At 35.2% G+C, this 26,081-nt stretch overlaps 1 protein-coding gene across 5 annotated transcripts in view; it reads left to right on the forward strand.

The window, feature by feature from the left end:
• Window positions 1-26,081, forward strand: part of bicd1a (bicaudal D homolog 1a) — a 107,951-nt gene that overhangs the window by 59,432 nt on the left and 22,438 nt on the right. For 2 of the 5 annotated variants that reach the window (XM_039770021.1, XM_039770020.1), the window contains exons 4-8: window positions 104-544; window positions 1,620-2,723; window positions 7,773-7,924; window positions 10,858-11,065; window positions 25,692-25,777. In XM_039770021.1, coding sequence (XP_039625955.1) covers window positions 104-544; window positions 1,620-2,723; window positions 7,773-7,924; window positions 10,858-11,065; window positions 25,692-25,777 — 1,991 coding nt within the window. The remainder of the gene's footprint in view (window positions 1-103; window positions 545-1,619; window positions 2,724-7,772; window positions 7,925-10,857; window positions 11,066-25,691; window positions 25,778-26,081) is intronic. The other 3 variants (XM_039770023.1, XM_039770022.1, XM_039770019.1) reach the window with 2 other exon arrangements.

Here is a 26,081-nt window from a genome sequence, read left to right on the forward strand (position 1 = left end):
CTTCTGGAATGATCATTTCCTTCCCTGGAAAGTCCAGACCTATGTTATTATTTGCATTTTCGGAAGTAGAATTAGCTAATATTTTTGATATTTCTGTTAACAGGTAGAGTATGAAGGACTGAAGCATGAGATCAAGTGCCTAGAGGAGGAAACAGTACTACTTAATAGCCAACTGGAAGATGCCATTCGACTAAAAGAAATTTCTGAGAGCCAATTAGAGGAGGCCCTGGACACCCTTAAGAATGAGCGTGAGCAAAAGAACAACTTACGGAAAGAACTGTCACAATATATCAATATGAATGACAGTATGTACAATAACCATCTAAATATATCAGTAGATGGATTAAAATTTAATGAAGAGGCCAACAGTGTATCCAGCAATGAAGATAAATGTAATGGTCATGTTCATGCACCCCTTGTTAAGCTCAATGGAGACTATCGTGCTTCCACATCCAGGAAAGGAGAAGCACTGCATCCAGTGTCTGATCTTTTCAGCGAACTGAATCTTTCAGAAATACAAAAGCTCAAACAACAGCTATTACAGGTGAGTTTCAGTTAACATTGAATAGCTGGTATGATGATGATTCTGCTAAAATAGAGGACACTCGTGAAAGAGTAGTGAGAAAAAAATGCACTTTGCAGAAGATCAGCAAGTCTATGTTACATCCCAAAACATTCAGGAGAACTGTAGCAAACAATGAATCGCACCTTTACAGGAATATAAGTACATTTGGCATATCACTTTTTGCTTTGTTTCCATATATGCACATTATTTTTGATAGAAAGGAAGGTGCAACCCATAAGTTATTTTAGGCTTCCAAGAAGTATAGGAAGCATTGTATTCTATCTTAAATTACTGTTATTATTAACATTATTTCTATTCACTTAGTGTTGTTAATGTTATTATTGTTTTAATTTAATTCTTTTGAAATGTACTGGTGCAGTGAATTTCAAACAGCTGAGCTACATTATGCAGAACTCTTATTTTGTAAGATTCATGACAAATTAGATACAAACTTAATTTGAACTTATTTTTGTCATTCACAGTGTACCCCTCTGCTAAGTCTACTGCTCTTCTTCAACCTTTGTTTGATTTTGTGGACACTGTTTTAAACAAATATATTTAAATGTACAATATGTGTATTTTGTTAGTAATTAGAGGTTATTCAAGCTATGTCCTTCTTGAGCTATAATTCTGCTGAAAACTAGATAGATAGATAGATAGATAGATAGATAGATAGATAGATAGATAGATAGATAGATAGATAGATAGATAGATAGATAGATACTTTATTAATCCCAAGGGGAAATTCACAAAAGCTGCTGAAAAGGCTGCCACTCGGATGCGGCGCCGGAAATAGACTTTTTAAAACTATCCACATTGTAGCATAATTGGCCACTGCCACTTGTGGGTACACCTTTGTTGTGACAAAGCCAATTTCAAAACAGTTTTGCTTTTGATATTTCTTATTTTATTAATAGGTTATTACTGTTGATGTTAGTTGTAATCACTGACACACCAATTTCTTATCAGTTAAATGTACTTTAGAGTACAAGACACTACTGTATATATTTCTATCAAATAGAACATTATTTTGGCTATTTTGTTTTCTGTCTAGGTGGAACGAGAAAAGGCAATTCTCCTCTCAAACCTTCAAGAATCCCAGATACAACTGGAGCATACAAAAGGAGCACTAACAGAGCAGCATGAGCATGTACACCGTCTCACAGAACATGTCAACAGCATGAAGGATTTACAGACTGGCAAAGATCCAAAGATGGACCTGGACATGGAAAAATCTGCTTGTGACCCTGCTGACGATAGTCATGAGTATGAAGTGGACATTAATGGGCTAGAGATTTTAGAATGCAAGTACAAAGTGGCGGTCACTGAGGTGATTGACCTCAAGGCTGAACTAAAGGCCTTAAAAGAAAAGTATAATGAGTGTTTGGAAAGCTATACTGATGAAAAGACTAAATTAGAAGCTAAAATTCATGTTTTGGATGAACAGGTGAGCCGTATGGAAAAGTCTAGCAAAGAAAATACTGAACGGATGGCCTTCTTAGAAAATGAACTGCAAACAGTAACTGGTTTGGCTAATGAGAACCATAACACTCTGAACACTGCCCAGGATGAGCTTGTCACCTTCAGTGAGGAACTTGCTCAGCTATATCACCATGTCTGTCTTTGCAACAATGAAACACCAAACAGGGTCATGTTGGATTATTATAGGCAGAGTAAAGTAACTCGTAGTGGGAGTCTAAAAGGTCCTGATGACCCTAGGGGGCTCCTTTCACCACGGCTTGCTCGTAGAGCTATGGTGGCACCATCAGAATCCAGATTTTATTCAGAACAGGCTGCAAAGGACTGCAGTGAGACTAACAAAGACCAGAGCCAAAGTCCAACTCGAACACCCATTGTATCCCCTGTAATAACTGCTCCACCTTCTTCTCCAATTAATGAATCCAGTGACCACCGCAAAGAACCCATGAACATTTATAATCTTAATGCCATTATCAGGGACCAAATCAGGCATCTGCAAAAGGCTGTTGACCGATCACTTCAGCTTTCACGTCAACGTGCAGCAGCAAGGGAGTTGGCCCCTATGGTTGACAAAGATAAGGAAGCATTGATGGAGGAAATTCTTAAATGCAAATCTTTACTTAGCACAAAACGGGAGCAAATTGCCACACTACGATTGGTCTTGAAAGCTAACAAGCAGGTTTGTTTCTTTTATTAGCAAATGTTATGATTTATTCTTATAAGTAAAATTAATCTAACCTTAAATATTGCATTGTGTTTAGATTAAAGGGGCGCCCATGTTTGTCAGAATCATTGCTGTGGAATAGCAGATGTGATACAAGCATTTCAAAATATTGAGATTGCTGAAGGGTATTTTGGCACATGGGACAAGGTTCAGTTCTCTTTGAACTTTGCATATTCTCTCCCTTTGTTTGCAACGGGTTTTTTTTCCAAATTTTCTTCCTACATCTAAAAGGTGTATTTGTTAGGTTAATTGGTGACTGTAAATTGGTCTGGTGTATCTATTTGAATGAGTGTGCACTAGAAAAAGGGCATTAAAAATAGATGAAAATACAAAGAAAGAGTCTACTATTGGCCATTAAAACAGATTCTTTTTTATAATCCTGAAAAGTGATATTTCAAAATTAAACATTTTACTCTATCAGCTTCACTGTGTGGTAGATGCACAGTGGCATGTCATAACATTACCCCAAACTCTCAGATCTATAGTAGGTCTTCTTAGGAGAGTGTGCTTTGTATTCCCATTTATAAGATAGATTCATAGCTATTGAACAGTCAATGTTATTTAGCACCAGTCCTTAGTAAAACCATTCCGAGGTGTTTTTGCAATACAGAGATCTAGTAAAATTGATTACATTCATATTTTTTACACAAATAGGTAAATTAACAAAATTAGTTAAAAGCAGAGCCAGCAACCTTGTGGTTTAATATCAAACATCTTAGCCAGCTGGCCGCATTGCCTCTTAACTCTACATCACTTTGTTAAAATATGTGTTGTACCACACCATCATTAAGCTATTCATGATTATTCCTGTCTTCAGCTACTTCCTGGTTGAAAAGGCTCTGGCTACTCCACAACAGTTTGAAGGACACATGAAGTTTTGAAAATAATTGTTATGTCGAAAGAAAAAAGTAAAATGTTCAGAAACTGTTGTGACATGGGAAATCTATTGCTTAAGTTTCCTTTATTATTATTCTATATCTTATGCATTTTGTGATTTAATGTTGATCATAGGCAGTGTAGCCTAGTGTCTAAGGAGGTGGACTGTAAAACTCAAACCATCAGTCCTCTCATCTGTTTGCTTATGTCATGATAAGATCAATCCCTTAAAGGAATACTTTCTTTTCCTATTTGTGCATTGCACTGAAGTTTTTATTAAGTAACGTTTTAACAAAATATGCAAGTTGTAAGCATACAACTGGATGTCTTGACATCTGAAAAATGCGACATGAGTAATATACTGTATTTTTTCATATGCGTTTTTCATACTGCTTGCGGTTGTCCAGCGTTGGTCCCCATATATGCTCATTTTATCAGAAAGTTTGTTATCTCTATTCTGCATAAAAACATGATTTTTTTTTCCCCAAGGCCATTACTACAAAACATATTGATTAAGTCCATCCATCCATCCATTTTCTAACCCGCTGAATCTGAATACAGGGACCCGGGGGTCTGCTGGAGCCAATCCCAGCCAACACAGGGCACAAGGCAGGAACCAATCCTGGGCAGGGTGCCAACCCACCGCATTGATTAAGTCATTTATTGAAAAATATCATTTTTGGGTGAAGTATTCCTTTGAACTGTCTGTTCACAAATTACTAATATACTATCACAGTATTGTATAGTAATAAAGCTGCTCTGAGCAGTGTCTAGTGTGGCTGTTTTGCCAGAATTGTGAGTAAAATGTTACAGGTGAGTAATGATAAGTGATGAGTCATAACTCACTAGTAAAAAGGAGCAAATGATTCATGACATGAAGTAAATGTGATGCCTGATGACTGCAGAACTGATAAATGGTGTCCCAAAATGGCCACTGCATTCTTGAATAGAGACTGACATAAAAAAAAAAAAAACAAGTAGAACCACTTGAAGTAAGACTATTTATTTGAAAAATTAATAAAATTTTATGAAGATAGTAACGTACACACCTGAGTGAAAATAAACAAAAAGAGTAGTAAATGAAAAGCAATAAAAACAAAATACAGTAATGAAAAAAAAATCAAGAAAACACTCGGAACAGAAAGAAAGGTTACACTTTTAGACAGGCAGTGAGCAAGTGATAAAAAATGAATAGTAGTAATGAAGTGTCTAGAAATGAAATGTTTAAGAGAACCTGTTCTAATATTGCTTCTATTTTTAACACTTGGACCATGCAGTTTTTCCAATGTAAAGTACTGGACAAGGGCATACAAATAAAATACCACTTTAGTACTACAGTTGGAACAATGTCTAAGTGTAATGACTCCATGTGATGTATTAACTGTGTTGCCTTTCAGAACATGACTACAGTACTGCAGCTGCCATATGTACAGATGTAGTAGAAATTTGTGAAGGAAAAGAAGTTCAAAAATGATTTACCAAAGGATTTAAATTGTGATTACATGAAAATGCAAATATTGGAGGTTGAGCAGATATTGAAGAAAGTGCTAGTATGTGCCAGTGTTTTAATGTGATCCACTTTATGTAGTTACCGTAAGAAGAATGTGTGAGAGCACAAACAATCTGTGTGTTTGGTGTTTTGTTTTAGGAGACACTGAGCGTCATATTGAGGTATGCTGATATATAAAGAGTTAACATCGAAGGTAGTAAGAATGCAGCTGTCTAAAGTTGACAAATGTTGCTAATGGCAAATGAAATCTGCTGAATCTCTAACACATGATCTAGATAATATCAAGATTGGAGCAATGAAATAATCAATAGACTATGTAAAGAGGATGTAAAATTGAAGCTCTGGAGGAAACAATGGGATAGCCAGGTAAACTGTGCAGATTCTTGTGTATTTTGGGTGATAAAAAGAAAACAGGTAAGAGTGGGTGAGAATTACACAAAAATGCCACTATTTTTAATCAGTTAATTATAGATTCATCGAAGACAAAAACTCAGCAAAGGTTTTACTAGTGCAACTGCTGCAAACTGAAATAATCAGACTCTCAATTCCAATCAGAAAATGATTTATACGATCAAACCTTAAGTATTGCTAAATACTGGAAATTGATATTGAATTTTTAATATGTGAAAAAAATATTTTTATTAAAGTATTCCTTCTGAAGCACATAAGATATCTGTATTCTAGGGTTGTGAACAACAAAAACAGCTTACACAGCTGTAACAGCCAAGTTATAGTATGAGTTCTACGCACGGCATTATACATGAGGCCCCAGGTCTTTGAAGGCACCTCAATGTTACGCTGTGCCTACATTTTTTTTTTACTTTTAATTTTGAGAATCATTTTTGGAACAGTTATTGTTATTATTAAGATTTCATTAGACAAGGTTTTCTTTAATTAAATTATAGTAACATTAGCTAATGTCATTTGTATTGTTATTAAAAGCCGCATATTACATTTTGATTCATTCTGTATAATTTTGGTATTATTGCTATTATTATTTTTGTTCTTATTTACATGTATTTTTATTTTATTATTTTGTGTTGTTGACAGCAAAGACAACTGTTCCTGATCACTAGGATCAGCAGCGCCCCATCCAGAGATTGTTCCTGCCTCCCGCAAGATGCTTGCTGCGCTGTGCACGACCTTCGGTGAAATGATTTATTGCAGCAGTACTGTCTCTTTCCAACGTACTAACCAAATAATTCCTGTCCTTCCTTTTTTTTCTCCAAGTAACCAATTGCCACACAATCAGCTCTGTAATAGATGTTAAGCCATCTGTAAGATTAGAACACCAACAAAACTTTTAAGGAACATTGAAATATCTTCGTAGTACATGTTTAATTATTCCATCCATCTATCCTTCCAGTGTCGCGCCAGCCCCAGAAAGAATGCAGCGTGAGGCAGGAACAATTCCTGAACGGGGCACCAGCTCCTTGCTAGCGCTGTGACATAATTTCCTCACATGTTTAATTATTAACAATATAGATTATTTAAATTATGTTAACATTTTATCTGTATAATGTAATAAACATATTTTGCTGCATTTCATCTTAAAAATGATATTGTCATCATATGTAAATACATGCTTTATAAAGTGGCTCAGGTTGTGCAATATTATATTATATTATATTATTGTTCTTGGGATGAAACTGTTTGTGAACCACAAGGTCTGAACAGGAAAGGCTCTGAAGCGTTTATCGGATGAGACCAGTTCAAATAGCGAATGGCTGAGGCAGCGTGTGCTTGATGCTATATACCTATAATCATCTTTCTGATCAGCTGCTGTAGAGCTGTTCCACACTCAGATACAGTGATATAAATACTCCGAGTGGTGCAGTGAGAGTAATATGGAAAAAGATGATCCACTGTGGCAACCCCTAACGGGAGCAGCTGAAAGAAGAAGGAGGTGTAGTGAGAGTAACAACGCTAAAGCAGCTATGGTATTTGGAATAGTTTGGCCATTCCTTGGACCATTATATAGTTACAGGTTAATTACAATCAGATGCCTTAAACTAATAAAGAATAGGCAGTTAATTTCAGTGTATTTATAAAGCAGCATCAGGGATGTGGATCTAAAAAAGAAAGGGAAACCACACTGGAACAGTAGCAGTGCTTTGACGCTGGGTGCCACCAGTTTGCAAAACCGAGCAGAGAACTTGTGTACGCCAAGCATTTAGTTGGCGTGAAAATGTGCATGGCTTTACGCCAAGTTTAGTTTTTATACATCATGATGTGAGGGTGGAGAAGGGTGTATGCAAGATTTTTGTGCATACGCACCATTTATATATGAGGCCCCTGGTGTTGGGCATGCCTGAGTGTACAACAAAGCAACATTAATATATTGTAATTGGTTTGGCAACATCTGATTTTGTGTGGTGTCTACATGGATTTCATCTAGAATATCTAGTCTCCTCCCTCTTATTAACAACATCCAGCCAACTGTTTGAAGGTATTAGGCAAGTTAGCTTTATCGGTGTGAGTGCATCCTGCAAAAGAAATTACATCCTATCCAAGGCTCATTACTGCTTTGCACCTGTTTAAAATGGGCATCAAAGAGATATTGTGAATAAATATTTTAATTTATGTAAGCTAGTTAATATCTCTTCATTTTCTTGCAGACAGCAGAGGTGGCTTTGGCCAACCTTAAAAGTAAATATGAAAATGAAAAGTCAATGGTAACAGAGACTATGATGAAATTACGCAATGAACTGAAAGCCCTTAAGGAAGATGCTGCCACTTTCTCATCACTAAGGGCAATGTTTGCCACCAGGTAAAATCTACTTTAGTATGATTGAGTGTTTAATGTTTGATTGGAGCATATCAATATAGTGTACTGCCTATTGAGGCTTCCACAATACCAATACTGTTATATGGCATATTTAATAAATTTCAACGAATATAATAAAATATATATATAAAGAACAACAAGCATAAAAACATATATATTTTTTTAAATGTAAAGGTTTTGGGGTGCATTCCTCCTCTGACATATAGCTTTTTCAGTTTTTAAAATTAATACCCATATCCTGACAACTGTCAAGAACTCATAAAAGTCTTTAATTCCTCTTATGTCTGAGGAAAGTCTGTACATCTTTGCTGACCAACTTGTATATATTCATTGTTAAGTCTGTCCTCAACGGTAGCATTATATTCTATATGGCACCTGCTCAATTCACTGTCATAAAGATGCTGTCTGTCTAAGACATATGTGATGCACACTGATTTTGAAAGTCTAACAATATTATTAAAGACCTCAGCCCTCCTGCAGTCTTTTTCTCCGGGTTACATTCTCGTAAATGGTAAAGGACCATTGGCATTTGCAACAGTAGTTTTAGGGACAGTTCTTATTCAGTGTTCATAAGGCTACTCAACCATCACTCATATGACTGCACAAGCAGATTACTTTTATGTATTATCTAATGTTGTATTTGAGGTGTGATGTTATATTTACTATCTATATTTAAGATTTATTTTCATTGTAGTGTTGTGGTCGGGCGGCACGGTGGCACAGTGGGTAGCGCTGCTTCCTTGCAGTTAAGAGACCCGGGTTCGCTTTGCATGTTCTCCCTGTGTCAGCATGGGTTTCCTCCGTGTACTCCGGTTTCCTCCCACAGTCCAAAGACATGCAGGTTAGGTGCATTGGTAATCCTAAATTCTGCGTGGTGTGTGTGCCCTGCGGTGGGCTGGTGCCCTCCCCGGGGTTTGTTTCCTGCCTTGCGTCCTGTGTTGGCTGGGATTAGCTCCAGCAGACCACCGTGACCCTGTAGTTAGGATGTAGCAGGTTGGATAATGGATGGATGGATAGTGTTGTGGTCACTTTTTTCTTAATGGTTCCATGATCTTAATTTTGAATGGAAACCTAAGAAATATTATATATAGATCTATTTTACATAAACTCTTCGATGGGGCAGTTGATTGTTATGTTAAGCAGTATGTTAATTTACTTCTCTTGCTATCATGTGTCCAGTATGAACTGTTTTAGCGTCATTTTTACCCATTAAATTCCCTCAGATGAATACCCTTCTACACTGTACATAGTTACTGTGAATGTCTGAGTTATAATTCCTGCCTAATATAATTTAATTGTAAGCAAATTTAACCAAGCACTTTATTATGGCCTGTGTCCACAGTTTCATTATGTGCAAGTTATGTCTGTCGATTGTGGTAATACCCAAGCTATTGCACAGCCTCCATTTCCTAGCTCCAATTCAAAGTAAGTTACTCTTTTGTTACTTAAGATGTTCAAATATGAGCAGTATACTGGAAGAAGTCCTGGTTCATCTTTCAGCTGATCTACTGTAATTCTGTAAATCCCATCCATCTTCCAACTCGCTGAATCCGAACACAGGGGCATGGGGGTATGCTGAAGCCAATCCCAGCCAACACAGGGCACAAGGCAGGAACCAATCCTGGGCAGGTTGCCAACCCACCGCAGGACACACACAAACACACCCACGGGCCAATTTAGAAACCGGAGTACCCAGGGGAAACCCACGCAGACACGGGGAGAACATGTAAACACGGGGAGAACTACTACTGCGCCACCGTGCCACCCACTTCTGTAAATTGCTGAAGGGATTTGTCATGGATGACTAACATTATTCTTACAACCGACATTTTTGAAGTCACATTCATGAAACTGGGTAATCAAAGTCATGAAGCTATGAAGTAGAGTGACCCCACTACTTACACACTCTATTTATGTAGTATGTAATACGCCCAAGAGATTAACAACCTGACAGAAAAATAATAATAATTTGCAGGCTGTGTAGAAAATAAAAAAATACCAAAGAAAGTAAAAGACCTGAGCTATGAGTGCTCCCCTTATCACGTTTCAGTTTTCTTTTCCAACACATCTTCCAATTCTTGTGAATTACATCATGTGTGTATAGTCACCTCTGACTCATAAAGAAGCCCAAATTTCCCATTAACTTAATGTCATTTTTTTACTGTTTTGCCTTTTTATTGTCTCCAAGTACTTATATGCAGCTTTAAACACAGTCAAACAAAAATAATTGGATGTTGCCCTTCTCAGCTAGATCATAAAATGTTAAAGAGTTTGTAATACAACATCAAACAATTAACCCAAAGTATTGGTTTCTCTCACTCTACCTCATGTAGGTATGGCACTAAATTTAGTTCTGGCTAAAGATTCTTTTATATTTTTTTATCTTTCAGCAAATTTATACATTTTATTTCTCTCGTCTTTATATTTGTTGCACCAACATAATGCTAATCTTCAGCTATAGTTTTTTTTTTTTTTCAGTTTTCAATGGAATATTTATAATGTTCTCCTCAAGTCTTTGTCCTTTTCTTCAATATCGTACAGGATGTGCATGTGAAAAATAATTGGCAACTCTAAAACTGTTTATGCTTCTTGCAAGAATCAGGTTTCATTACCTTAGAACCCTGATATGTTTTAAATGGGTTTGAATAATAGATTAAAATTTACAAAAACTGAAAAAGATTCTGAGTAACTATATTCAAAACATTTAAGTGGCATCCCTGTTAATTGTGTTTCCTCAAAAGTGTTTTAAAGATTTTGTATTCTGTTTGGATTTATTAAAATTGATTTGTACATAGTTTGTCCAGTAGCTTACAACCTGAGCTTTTGCTTAAAGTGGTTACTGAGAATAGGTCACAGCATTCTTGTATCTGCTGTTAATGGCTGTTAAATTACCACTTGTATGTCTTTGCCCATAGGTGTGATGAATATGTGACCCAGCTGGATGAGATGCAAAGGCAACTAGCAGCAGCGGAGGATGAAAAGAAGACTCTCAATTCTTTACTCCGGATGGCAATTCAGCAGAAATTAGCATTAACTCAGAGGTTGGAAGATTTGGAATTTGACCATGAGCAATCACGTCGCAGCAAAGGCAAGATGGCGAAGATCAAGAGCAGCACTCCTAAAGTAAGTCGCAAGACACCTACCAACGTGATTCTACCAGCAGCAGAAATGTCATCAGGAACTAGAGACATTCCATTTTCACTTGTAGGCTTTGCACCTTTGACAGCTAGCAGTGTACCATTCACTATAGACAAAGCACTGTGGGACCTAAATACTCAGCCATTTACAATTGAGTCACACTCATGTGCTTCAGATGCAGAACTTTTTACACAGTCACTTATATCAAACCATCTACCACCTATAGCTGACAATCTGCCCTCTGGTGTAGACAGTCGGCCCTTCATGCAAGACACACCACCCTTTCTTCTTAGTACAATGCCATTAGCCTTAAATATGCCCCCACCTACGCCGCATACTTTTCCATCTAATTCTGATCTTCTGGAACAGAGGTCTGATGAATCATTGGCAGGAGGAGAGTTAGCATAGATTGTTGAAATGTTCAAGACCATTCCTCATAGTCATCTCCGTAGTAGTTTGAGTAAAAAAAATTATATATACATATATATATATATATATATATATATATATATATATATACAGTATATATATATATATATATATATATATATATTCTGTTAATTATTATTTTCTTATTTTGGAAACTGATAAAGAGTAATCATTTGTCTTATAAAGAATAGTAAGGAAATGAGTAATGGCTATAACCTCTTTGTAAGTATAAACTCTTTTTAAATTGCTATATTTACATCTCCTTTCATTTGGAAGCACTCTTTTCTGTGTGTTTCAATTGGGCCTTTTTATAGTGGCACTTTATACAAAGCTGTCTCTTAGTAACCCTGTTTTATCTCTTTCATTGACAGTAGCAAAAAGTTGTTAGTGGGCAACACATATATACACACACAGTACAGATTTTATTAATTTAATATACATCACTTTTACAGAGGGAGGGTTCAAAAGCTGCCTACAGCTAAGTCTTATGGGCCAAGTAAACTAAGTGAAAGCAGACCATGAGAGAGAAAGAAGTACTTTGGAAGGGTTTGATATTTTCTGTTTTTGTTGTCTTACTGATTATGTCCTTAATTTCAACAAATAATTCGATCTATCAACAGATCGATAAATTAATAATTTAAACATTTAAAATATTTTGTGAAACAGATCAAAAAGGCCTAAGAGTAGCTGTTGATTAGGAAAAGACAATGCACAGTATATAGAGGTTAGTGTGAACATTGATATAATAATGTGTCAACCTCATGCAATGCAGAACAACTTCTTATACCTCAGTGAGCATTAGAGTGATGGAAAGTATGGTGAGGTATGACTAACAGCCGGGCAGTATGGTCTTGACATTATAGAAGAGAGGGCTTTCTTAATTTGTTCCTTGATGAGAGGGAGTAATTTAGAACAACAGTGTTAAACTTTGTAAACAGAGGGACTGAACTGAATCTTGCCTTTGTTACTGAATTTTGCATGCTGCCACACAACTTTTATTTATTTATTTTTTTGTTTTGGAAGGTAATTTTTTTTACCTTACTAACAGTATGTTTGAACATGGTAATTTAATTGCTTATAAAACCAAAGTCTTTGGGGAAAAATGTAATAATTTGTTTATTAAATATGCTTCAATGGAATTCACACATTTTTAAAGCATTTCTGAAATTTGTCTAAAATTACCACAATACTATTTGACCAGTGATTCTTTTATATATGTCTTTTAAATTAACAGCACAATGGTCAAATATGAAAAAATATTTCATATTTTTTACATTAAGGTGGAGCAATACACTTAATAACATATTCAAGAATGTCCCTGTTAAAGCATCAATAAGTCAAAAAAATAACATTACCTTTCTCAAAAAATTATGAACATGTGTGTATACTGTAATCTTACCAAGTTTCATATTTAAAAAAATGTTGCTTATTTATGTATATAAATTATCCAGCTAGTTGTTTAACAAGCAAATTAAACTGAAATATTTGATCAAGTAAGATTTTATGTATTAGCAAATATTCTAGAGCAGTACATTTTATTTTGCAGTCCACAAAGCCTTTGAATGCTATAATACCCAGTACAGAATGTACACCCTTAAAAGCTAAGAATTGTAAAGGAACCCTCATTAGAATAATGAAAGAGTATGACAAAAGAGTGCATTGCTTTTCTCCCCAGAATCAACTACTTCTACTACCCTGTTTAAAAATTATATCTATTTTGCCAGGTAAAAGGTAAAGGCAAAAAGTTTCTTTAATTTATGTTCTTGGTACTCCAAAAAACTTAAAAGCTTGAACCACAGGTGTGAAAATTCCCAGAGCTGGACCTGGACAAAATTCTGACTTGGGCAGATATATGGCCAGTAAAGTTAATTTTAAATAAATGCAAACATGTGTGTGTAAAAGATAGATAGATAGATAGATAGATAGATAGATAGATAGATAGATAGATAGATAGATAGATACTTTATTAATCACACGGGGAAATTCACATACTCCAGAGCAGCAGCAAAAATAAAACAACTCTTGCTACTGTATGTGTGGAGTACATAATAGTGGCTTGAAGCTGAAAACTGAACATTATGAAGATCATACAAATTTATTTCATTGTATAACCTGACTGCTTACAGTAACAACTGAAAAGGCAATGACGAAGATGGCTTTTATTCTTCAATGTGTGGAGTATCTAGTGTGACTATGCTTAAACAACAGTTTATAATAATATAGAGAATAATTCATATGCAAACTTTATTTTTGGTTTTCACTTAACTGCCTCCTCTCATTTGAGATTTAATATTAAGCAGAGATAGGTGTCATTAAGGGCGGCACAGTGACGCAGTGGGTAGCGCTGCCCGGGTCCTCCCTGCGTGGAGTTTGCATGTTCTCCCTGTGTCTGTGTGGGTTTCCCCTGGGTACTCCAGTTTCCTCCCACAGTCCAAAGACATGCAGGTTAGGTGCAGAAGTTAGGTGCTGGCACCCTGCCCATGGTTTGTTTCCTGCCTTGCACCCTGTGTAGGCTGGGATTGGCGTCAGCAGACCCCTGTGACCCTGTAGTTAGAATAGAACGGGTTGGTTAAAGGATAGATGGATGTGTGTCATTAACATTAGATTGAAAATCAATGTTAATACTCTAATGATAATACACAAAGCAATATTGGTCCTAAATATTGTAGATTTCACAGACATTATATTTACCTTAAGTAAAGATATAATCTACATACTACATATAAAAATTATTTGTTATAAAAATTACCATTCATTTATTCATTATCAAGCTGGATGAATGAAATTATTGGTCAAAGATCATATTAAATGCTGTGAAATGCCTTTACATTTCTTATAAGTTTCAGCCTTCACAGTCTGTTGATACAACACCTGTGTTTTAAAGTCATAAAAATTGTGCAAGAAAGTATCCCAAAAAATTAACATTTAAAATCAATCTGTTTTTAAATTTAACAATGAAATGCCTTTGTATGCCTTAATACTATTTCTTTATAATCTCCAAAATATTAAATTTAACAAAGTGGATGATAAATGACAAAAAATGAGATTTTTTGTATTTTCCAAATAGTTACAATGCAAGCATTATAACAAATACATAATGAAATTATTGCTGCAGTCCATGTAAAAATGTATATTCTGCTCTTTTATTAATTCTTACAGGAGAAACCTTCTCAGTTTTTGAGGCATTAAGTATCTAACTCAAGTAAATGATTAGTTCTGAATGCTGGAAGGATAAAAGGCATATTTTTTATACAAAAATAGTATGAATGCATCCTAAATTGTAAGTAAATATATACAGTATATGGCATTTTTGTGTAGAGTTGTTTAGGGACATGATCAGCCGTAAAATAATGGCAAATTATTCCTTTGCCTCTTTCTAAGTCCAGAAACAGTCCAAGTTTAAGAACTATCAGACTGTAGCCCATCACTATATACAATTTGATTTAGTTACTTTTATTCTGGAGTGAGTCTAGGTATATACTGTACTATATTTAAGTCTGGTCTTCTTTCACTATAAAATTGTGAAGTTGCACCCAGAGCATATTTTTACCAGCATGGATAACGTCAGTGCATTGCTTTTGAAGAAATATTTCACAGAGCATGTGACAGACACATGTAGTAGATAACATGTTACAGATCAAGTGAAACAAAATCTACAATACATTCACTCCGATTAGTCAGCTTCCCAATACTGAAAACATGTTACACAATTCCAATTATTTTAATCTCTGCCAGAGCATTGAGCCTTTGTGGCATCTCCTTTGAAAACAATTTTCTCTTCAGTTTAAAAACAATGTTATGACTGTTTCCCCAAGTATTACACAGTATCACAAACAGAAATAAACACAATTCTTTTTTATAAATGTTAAGTATATTAGAAAAATGTAAGTGACCACGCATACAAGTCATCATAAGTACTAACTAGCAGAGGGAAATGTCTTTGAAGAATATCAGATCAGAAATTTGTTAATCTGTGGAATGTTTTCTTGGAGATTTTTTTTTTTCATAAAAGCTATAAAGAAAAGACAATGGTGTCAAAAATAAGCATGAAATAAATACACAGGTTATCTATTCATACATTCTCAGACATACTTAATCTAATTTAGTGTAATACCAAATTTTTCAGCTACCTTTAAACCTTTATGTTCTTCCATCTCTTCCATCTTTTCCGTTTCCCAGTATGGAAGAAAATATCTTAAAGGATTCCAGGCTCATTTCATGGCAAATACATCATTGCAAATTAAATTGTGTATTTTGGGGATGCCATTATGATTAGCAGATTACCAAATTCTGTCCTACTCTACTTCATCTGAGTACATTAATATTCAGTAAGTGTTAATGCATATTCAAAGCAAGGCCAAATGACAAATGGCATTTTGGTTTTATGTGTTTTATTATTATTAATACTTTATCATATTATTGTTATTCATGCAGATGATTAAGTATAGATTTTTTTAAATTAAACTCCTTATCAGACATCCTCTCTAGGAATATTTTTCATAAGACTTTAATAATATTATGTTTCATGCAAACTTTTCACTGTAAATGAAGAATTGTTATTTTCAGCTCTGTGATATTTGTCTCTTGTGATGTTTTCCCGTCAACCTCACAATTTCATCTTGTTCATACATTTTTGTCTTGGTCTATGCTATAAAAACATGGTTATCCATTTATCTATGGTTATCCATTTTCTCATTTTAATGAAATGATTTATGTATAACTGTTAATGTCCTATTATAATGGATTTAATGATAACATAACTTGTTGTATGTATTGTAATAATTACTATAATGACTATGGCTTTGCAAATACAGGTGTTAGTTTGGATCTAAACAAGCATGTCAAACATCTCTAATTTTGGCATGCCAATATGAACAGCATTTTGGAGTTAATTAGAAGGCAAAAGTGGTGCACATTTTTTTAGCTGGTGTACCGTATTATAGACAGCAAAGGCCTAACTAACATTACTGCTCTTTTATTGGAAGGAATGCAAAGTAACTGAAATTGATTTCAAAAACTTTTAATGCATAATATAGCTGTACTGATGTAATTCTGGATTACAAATAAATACAGTTAGAAGATGATAGTGTAGATTTTTATACCAGATATAAAACTTGTTATGGCATTTCATCTGAATATATGCAGAATAAACACCTCCTGGTTTTGAATTTATGACTAAAACCTTACTAATACTGTATTTTACTGGAATTTCTTTGTCTGTTGTTGCTGCAGTAAAGTTTATATATACTGTGTATGGCCACATTTTAGAAGTCAACTTGATCTTTAATATTGTACAAAACAGAGTTGTCAACTGATAACTGTTTATAAGGTTGGTAAATAGTTTAAAGTGTTACATCACTTCCTAATGAACTAACAGACGAAGTAGCAGTATAGAAGGAACAGTGTAGTGCGATGTTTTATTCAGCTAAAGCATTGTGTGAATTTTGCTGTATTAGCAAAATTAATACTTTATTTAAAATGTGTTTAATTTCCAAAGCTTACACAAGTCTGTTTGTTCATAAGTTTTTATGTTTAAAATTTTACTCACATTTAGTTTAGTTAAAATGAAAAGGGAATGCATAAATATGTGTAAACCACCAGTATCTTTTATTGTTTCAAATTATGGTGTGCTGGTACCAACTTTTTCAGTGATGAAAACAAAGATGTTTAAGTTTAACCACTTGTGCTATTTTCTTTGTTTCTAGTTTATCTGGCAGTAAGATTCCAAAATATGAAACACTTCTGGTGCAGAACAATTAAAACAAACAAAACATAAACTTTGCTGTTACAGTTTGTGTTCAGATAAAACAAACCATTTCATTAAAAAAGTATGATTGAAGGACCATATTATTAAAAGATGAATATTGAAAGTTATGACATAATTCCATTTATTTTACTGCATTGCACTTTAAGGTAGGTTGGCTCGGATTTCTACAAAAGACTGTCAAATGTAAAATAAAACAAAAATAGTAAATTAACACAGAAATAGTACATAGTCAAAGAAATAGTTAATTACTTGTATACAGACTAATGAGGAAAATAAAACAAAACCTATAAATGATTTAAACTCTGGAGAAATGAATTCTCTAATGGTCAACAACTGAGTGCTGTCAGATTTGCTAAGCCAGTTATATGATTAGAAAATGTTCCCAGGGTTCCTGATATAAACAATTTCATTGAAAAGGGCACAATCAGTATGCCAAGAGATGCTGGAATATTTTGTCATTGTTTTAGTGTATATTTAATTTAATATACAGTATATATTGCTCAGTGAAAATTTTAATAAAATAAACTAAAACAACAAGAAGCTTAAAAGTTGAGTGTCTTAATTTTCAATGATCAATGTTATTTCTACTCAGATACTGAACAGGCACGAATTACATCCATGCAATAAACAAAGGAACAATTTTAGCATCAAGTCTCATTTTCAATGACTGTTACTTCATACTGTTTACTAGCTAAGTATTAAATACAATTTATTAAAACTGTAGGTGTCACAGGTGCAAAACAGGCTTTAACTCTGTACATTGTAGTTGCTGTGCAGGTGCAATGTAGCTTCTTTCCAAATGCTGTGTACGTGAGGAAAGAATTTAGTATCACCAATGATATACCTTTGTCTTATTCCATTAAAGCCATTAATATTAGGCATTTCCTTATACTATTACTGCCAGAAAGTTCTTTGTACATAGAATTTTATTGCATGCTATTTTTTTAACTTTAAGTTAAGACAAGTGGAAAAGCAATTGGTTGCATATCCTAACAAGAGGTTCCTTACTCTTTCAGGATGCCAAAAATATTGAAGAGACTAGAGATATTAAGTTAGAGAATGTTAGTTCCCCACACCATGAGGGGGCAGCAGTCTTGTGTCACTGAGGTGATTCCCAAACCCACAATAGAATGTGTCAAATGTACTTTCTGCTCTGCTCACACAGGGTTTACGGCTAGGCTTAGCCTGGAAGTACTTCCCAGCTACAATGGTGTGGTGCCAGAACTATTTCTCCTTTTTATTTTATTAGAACCCTTCTAACCTAAGCCAGGGAAGCTTGGAGGTGGGAGTGGAGTGGAGGCCAGATCCTGCCTGGTAAGGGGTTTGAGGAAGCCTGAGAGAGATTGTGTAAGGGATTGGAAGTATGAAAAGATATAGAGGTGAATATTACATGGGGTAGAGGAATTTGATACATGTATTTGTATCTGAACACTAGTGATTAGTTCAGCACACATAAGGTGCAAGTGTATTCATTTCCCCCATGTGTCTTCTTCTCATCACTTTCCATTACAGTATATCCTGCATACCTCAACTCTATCAATAACATTTTTAACTTAATGAACTTTGCTTTCACAGAGTTGTTTTTTGGGATCAGGGATTGCTCAAGAACGCATTGTATGGATCATTATGTGTTATATTTATAAATGAATTAGCTCACTGAACTTGTGAGAATTGTGCTATATAAATAAAAATGATTCTAATTGAAAACCCAATTAGTAGCCCTGACAATTCCTAATTAGGACCATGGTATTCTGCTGTAGTGTATAATTCTTGATTTATTACCAACACAAGATACCTGAGATACAGGATTCAGCAGATACAACATCATTTTTCTTTTATGAATCTATATCACATTTATTTTTTCTTTTAGCAACTTCATCTTTTTTTTTTCTCTGTAACACGTGTCTGATGGATAGCTCAAGTAACTAGTGGAATTTAAGACAAGGACTGCTGCACTTATTCGTTTCATTTGCTTTCATTTTTGTCTATTTTCTTCTGATATTAAAGCCTTATTTCTCAATCTTCTGAGATCTTTTATCTATAAAAAAATGTGGTGAGTGTCATGTGCCAGTATGTTCTGTGTGGTTTCAACTTATTTTATTTTTTTTCACATTTTCTTCCTTTGAAATTTAAAAATGTTGTTTTTCTTCATTTAAAATATCATATTGTGTTCCATGTTTTGTTTTGTATCTTAAGAATGCCTTTCCTTTGCTGTGTTTCTTCTGCTCATGTTTCAGTTGATGATATATCAATCACCACCTTATTTAAGGGAAATGGTTTGTGGAAACTCTTTATCTGAGTTATGCTTACAAATATAATTTAAAAATATGGTGTGGTTAAGAGGATGTTGCTTTAAGCTTATTTCCTTGTAATGAAAGATTTGCTGATTGATTGACCTCCACTTGTCTTAAAGTTATGATTTGTAGTGTGTTAATAGCAATAATATGCTGTTTTCATTAGAAGACATTCAGGTTGGTCACATTAGTATAGGACTGATACTGACGTGCCCAATTTTAGGAAATGTTTGAGTTGCTCCTCAAAGGTGAATTTAATTTAGATTGTTTAAAAATAAAATAATTAATCATTTTCCTAGTGGTAGGTGGTCTGGGACACTTTAATTTGACCATAGCAATGTAATTCTTAAAATACTCCATCTAGTTTTAAACATATTATTTGCTTATGTAAAAGAGCAATATTTTCACAGTCTGCAACACACATATACAACTTTATAAAATTCAAGTATGTGAAATGACTGTATCAGGATCATAGCATATGACAATTTAGTAGAAATAATACTAAATTTTATTAACTTGAATGTTAACTTGCTGAACTATGGAAGTGCTACTGTGAATTAATTAAGGTATTGCAAGTGATTCCACCTCCTATTGTAATGTAGGAATAAGTGACAAACTGCCATTTTTAATTTGAAAGAAAATTTGATAATACAGTAATCCCTCCTCGATCTCGGGGGTTGCGTTCCAGAACCCCCCGCGATAGATGAAAATCCGCGAAGTAGAAACCATATGTTTGTGTAGTTATTTTTATATATTTTAAGCCCTTATAAACTCTCCCACACTGTTAACATTATTATAGCCCTCTAGACATGAAATAACATGTCAAAAGTTTAAACTGTGCTCCATGGCAAGACAGAGATGACAGTTCTTTCTCACAATTAAAAGAATGCAAACATATCTTCTTCTCTTCAGGAGCAGAGAATTTCAGAGAGAGAGAGAGAGAGAGAGAGCGCGCAAAGAAAAGCAAACAATCAAAAAATCAATATGTGTGCTTTTAAGTTTGCCGCGGTATTTTTTAGAGGAGAGTCAGTATCTTCTAAGCAAACAGCCTCTGTGCAAACAGCCCCTCTGCTCACATCTCCACCGTCAGGCGCAGAAAACGTCAGAGAGAGAGTTAGAGAGCGAGATTAAAGCAAACAATCAAAAAATCAATAAGTGTGCTTTTGGAAGCACCGCGATAAAGCGGCATTTCTTAGAGGTGCTTCCGTATCCACTAAGCAAACAGCTTCTGTGCAAACAGCACCTCTGCTCACACCCCTCCGTCAGGCGCAGAGAATGTCAGAGAGGGTGAGATAGAGGCAGAGACAAGCAAACAATCAAGCACCGCGCGGGAAGCATATCTTATATCATTGAGGAGTTTTAGTTAATATGTAATACATGCTCTGATTGGGTAGCTTCTAAGCCATCCGCCAATAGCGTCCCTTGTATGAAATCAACTGGGCAAACAAACTGAGGAAGCATGTACCATAAAATAAAAGACCCATTGTCCGCAGAAATCCGCAAACCAGCGAAAAATCCGTGATATATATTTAGATGTGCTTACATTTAAAATCCGCGATAGAGTGAAACCGCGAAAGTTGAAGCGCGATATAGCGAGGGATTACTGTATCCCAGTTGTGATTACTGCCAAAAAACACAACTGTAAGTTTGAACATGGAATTTGCAAAAGTGAGATGACTGTATTCTGTGCAAGGATTAAAACTGCATGTAGAGTGGATGGGTGTACAATATCCAATAAACAGGCAAAATACTTTTGGGTGTAAAATATTTCCTATCCAATTTAAAAACTGTCTTTTTTCCATTCCACGAAGCAACATGTGTGCGAAAATAGAATCATTATAAATGAACAGGCTGAACTTTGTTTGCTGATGATTTTATTTTGAGGGCACCACACTTTATTCATAACTAGCAAAATACCTGCGCAAGTACTGCCTTAAAATTTTTATTAAGAAGAAAATTAAACCTTTTTAAACTGAGGGAAAATATACCAATAATTATTTGTTAAAGATCTCTTTGTATACCACGTTGTCAGTTCTGCCCTCCGGTTGTAATATGACCGAGCTGTGCGCTGAGCTTACTCTTGAGCATGCAACGTACAGTTGGCCATATGAAAAGTAATCTTGTTTCAAATCTCACAGCTTGGATTGCTATTGTCATAATCGGTTTGAGTTTCATGGTTTGTTTCAATTACGACAGTATTTGCAGGACTTGTGTTGAAGTGACATTCGGCATCTTTCAAGTGTTGTAAGCACACAACCTGTTTCATCGATAACTTCACATCCAGATTTTGAGAGTTTAAACATTCATAAACATCAAAGTGTCCACTACTGAAATCGTCACCTGTGAATCTAAGATGTTTAAGAGGCATTGGCAGTTGTCAAAAGGTGTAAAATATTTGGCCATTTCGGTACACCTGAAAGCGACAACCGAACAATTCAGCGGCAACCATCAACTCACATGCAGAATCATAGGTGAAGGGCTTAAGCATTTCACTCTTATAGTGCTCCTGTGTAGTAGAATTATCTCCTGTACCGTCATCAGTCCACACCTTGAACTTGTCCCAGTCATTCAATACATAAGACACAATGTTCCTCCGGATATCAAGAGTGAGCCTGATATGGCCGTGCAATATGTAACACAGAGAATAGAAAAGGTAGGTGCCATCTCTGGGCATGGAAACCACTCGGTAAGTGACAGTTCTTTGATCAATGGTGATCGACTGGATAGACATGTAAATGGGGGTACAGTTGGAACGATAAAGGAAATGGGCACCTGAACAATGTAAAGTAAGTCTAAAATACCTACACAATAACTATAATCGTAATAAACGAACAATAAAACAGCGGAGAAGCCGTAGATTAAATAAAAAGGCTGCAGTTATCGGCAGGGAGACGTGAATCCGGTGGCGAACCAAGGAAGGGAATGTAGAGACTGGAGCGAAGGACGGCCTTATATAGGCAGGCAGCCAACAAAGTGAGAGGCGTTGGGATGGGGGACCCAACACCGCCTCACACGGTGACCGAGCTGCAGGCTATGAACATATATATGTACGTACATGTAAGTAGAATTCAGTTAACGTTGGGAACCCGCGTGCCAAATTTCTTGAAAATGGGCCCATAAGTAACAAAGACCGTTGAAAAGTTCAATATGGCGGCTGACAGTGGCATCATACCACCAAAATAAGTATGTACATCGGTTTCAGTTAGTGCAGGGAAGCCACCTACCAAATTTCGTGAAGATGGGCCCATAAATAAGAAAGTTCAATATGGCGGACGTTGTTGACCGTTATGACCATTACGTATAGAATTTCAAAATGAATCCTGCTTAACTTTTGTAAGTAAGGTGTAAGGAACGAGCCTGCTAAATTTCAGCCTTCTACCTACACAGGAAGTTGGAGAATTAGTGACGTTGGAAAGTTCAATATGGCGGCCGACAGTGGCATCATACCACCGAAATAAGTACGTACATCGGTTTTGGTTAGCGAGGAAGCCACCTACCAAATTTCGTGAAGATGGGGCCATAAATAAGAAAGTTCAATATGGCGGACGTTGTTGACCGTTATGACCGTTACGTGTAGAATTTCGAAATGAAACCTGCTTAACTTTTGTAAGTAAGCTGTAAGGAATAAGGCTACCAAATTTCAGCCTTCTACCTACATGGGAAGTTGGAGAATTAGTGATGAGTGAGTGAGTGAGTGAGTGAGTGAGTGAGTGAGTGAGAGAGTGAGTGAGGGCTTTGCCTTTTATTAGTATAGATTTAATAGCTACACTTTCTACACTTAGCCAGCTCTCTTCACAATTTTGAGAAAATTATATGGGGTGTATTTTTCAATAAGCATCTATGAATTCAGTTCCCAAAGCCGTTTTTATATTACATGCCATACCATTGCAAAACATTGTCAGCCTAGGCCCTAGGGAATTCTTTATCATAAGCACATAGACTGAAAAAAGTTTGTTTTTTCTTGAACTTTGCATGCAAGAAAAATTATTAGAATTAAATTGTATATATCTGCAAACCACAAAATCAAATAAGATGGCAGTAGTGGCATAAACGGTTTGTTAATATGCAAGTAAACTTTACAGCTTTCCCAATAAACATAAAATTATGCGATTTCTACAGCCCGAAGGGCCAAAATGGTAAAACATTCAAACACATCTATAAAAGTATATTTAAAATCCACAAAGCATAACCATCAATTATGTTAAACACATCTAGAATATAACACTGATAATATTAATTCAATCATTCATTCATGAATTTTCTAATGAAATTGACATGCAAGAAATCCTTTACAGAGTTTTGAGGTATACAGCATATCAAAGTAGCATTGGCTTCAAGGCAGAAGCCTACCTTAGATACTGTGCCAGTTCTTTACAGGCCAGCTACCATATTGTTTTATTTGAAGTGGTGCACTCCTCCCTTTATATGTAAATTACATATGAGGTGCAATTCATAGCATGCAATAGCATTGCTTAAGAAAGTAAATCGGTAAACCTTCAATCAAGCAGTGGTTTTAACTTTTTCCATATGGTTTAAACTTAGGAAATATAGATGTTGGTTTATGGACTTGAAAGGATTTACATTACTTAGTAACTCTTGTACTTACAGGTACACTGTTTTACCAGACTGTATTCCTTTGCTTTATTGGTCTGCATTTGTTCAACAAACACTGAACTAAATGTGCCATGTGGAGGAAATATCTGGAAATGGATTATCTCTGTTTAAAGAGTGCACTTCAGGCAGGCAGTGAATTGCACTGCTTGCTTACTACAGTGTATTATGAATAACTGAACTGTTGCTGAGATTTCCTCCCAGCTCTAAGCTTGGTGAGCTGTAGATAGGAGTGAACACTTTATCTCACTTTTGAGACTAAGGCTTGAGTATCTTGCCACTTTTCATTTAAACGAAAATGGACACACTGCTGTGTGCAGACCACCACTGTGACATACTTCATGTTTTCAAGTTCTGTTCTGGCATTCTTTTTAACTATAAGACTGTATGATATAAAGTATGATATACTAGTAAGTTTAATATATTTGAGGGCTACTTTAGCCCCATTTACATGTAGAGGTTTTTAGGTGATTTCTGCTCATGCTTGTTTAGCTCCTTTTTTTTTCTTCATTTTATTGAATTTATTAAAAGCAAGTTACATTCCAAGCAAGCAAGTCAAACTTGACAAAACTAAGTTCAAAATTTGCACTTAAAATGCATGGATATTTTGAATTCCAAATAAATTAGGTTAGAATTGAATCTAATTTCTTAAAAATTATCTGATAATGTATATGGGAATGCTTTGAAATACAAAAAGAAGTTTACGAAGAATATTCTTGACAATGTTAATTCTTCCAGCTAAGGTGAGATGAAGGGTAGACCACCTATGCAAGTCTTGCTTAAGTTTTTCCTTGCAGACAGCTCCATTTAGCATGTGAACCATCTCTGGCGCTTTCTTTGGTTTTTGGTGTTCTGCTCTGTAGTGTCTGGACCTACATACCAAGATCTCTGGGCTAGTCAACCCATGACATAACAATCAGACTTCTGTACAGTATGATAGTTTATTTCCACCATAAAGTTGCTCTGTAGAGACCAATCCAATGATTCAAATATTTATGTGATAATTTTGAATATATAATATTGCATACAGTTGGTAATTTAAGTACATATTAATTATTTTTACTTCATCAGAGAAAGGGTGTTTGTGCCAACAGAACAATTCATGCATAAGAATGAGTCATCTGGTCAGGTAATGCATGAAGTCCAACCTTAATTTATCCATTTCCTATCAACATGATGCTTTTTAATCACTCATGTAAAATTCATTATACTAAGTAAAATAAATTCTTCACTGTTAATTTTTTTCAAATACTCATTTATACTTGAATGTGTTTATATATTTATTGTTATACTGTCTGACTGATTATTTAAAGATTGTCAATTTTGTTGTTGACATAGCAAGAGGAGGAAAAGTGTTTATTTTTCATTTTATTATTATCATTATTGAACGTAAGACGTGAATGTGGACTTTTAAAGTAAAGCCATTCTTCATTTGCTGTCATGGTGTTCAGAACACTGTTTGTGTTAACCATTTACTGTCATCTCTTTGTATATTTGTCTAATTTGTCAGTTTCTTGTAGATTGTCAGCAGCCTGCTGCCCCAGTACCGCCATTCTCCTCACAAGTAAGCAGAGGGCAAGACTCTCAAACTGAAAGGTAAAATTTTAGCTAATTAGCCATCCCTTTCCACTGAGCTGCATGAAGTTTGTACAGTATGACACAGTAATTTACCTTGACACTATAATAAAACATAGCACAAAAGCACTGCTGTCCTGTGATACAAATTATTAATAACAGATATTTCCTTTTGCCAAAACCAGACAGCATTTTTCTTTTATCAGTATATTTGTTATTCAGATGTCAATATAGAAGTGCCTCCTCTAGTCAGCAAAACTTAAGGTGTAGAAGTTTAATACTCCCAACAAAACACAAAGTATGCTGGAGTATCTCAGTGAAGTGA

Source organism: Polypterus senegalus, chromosome 11 (genome assembly GCF_016835505.1).
Source record: "Polypterus senegalus isolate Bchr_013 chromosome 11, ASM1683550v1, whole genome shotgun sequence".
Classification (NCBI taxonomy): domain Eukaryota; kingdom Metazoa; phylum Chordata; class Cladistia; order Polypteriformes; family Polypteridae; genus Polypterus; species Polypterus senegalus.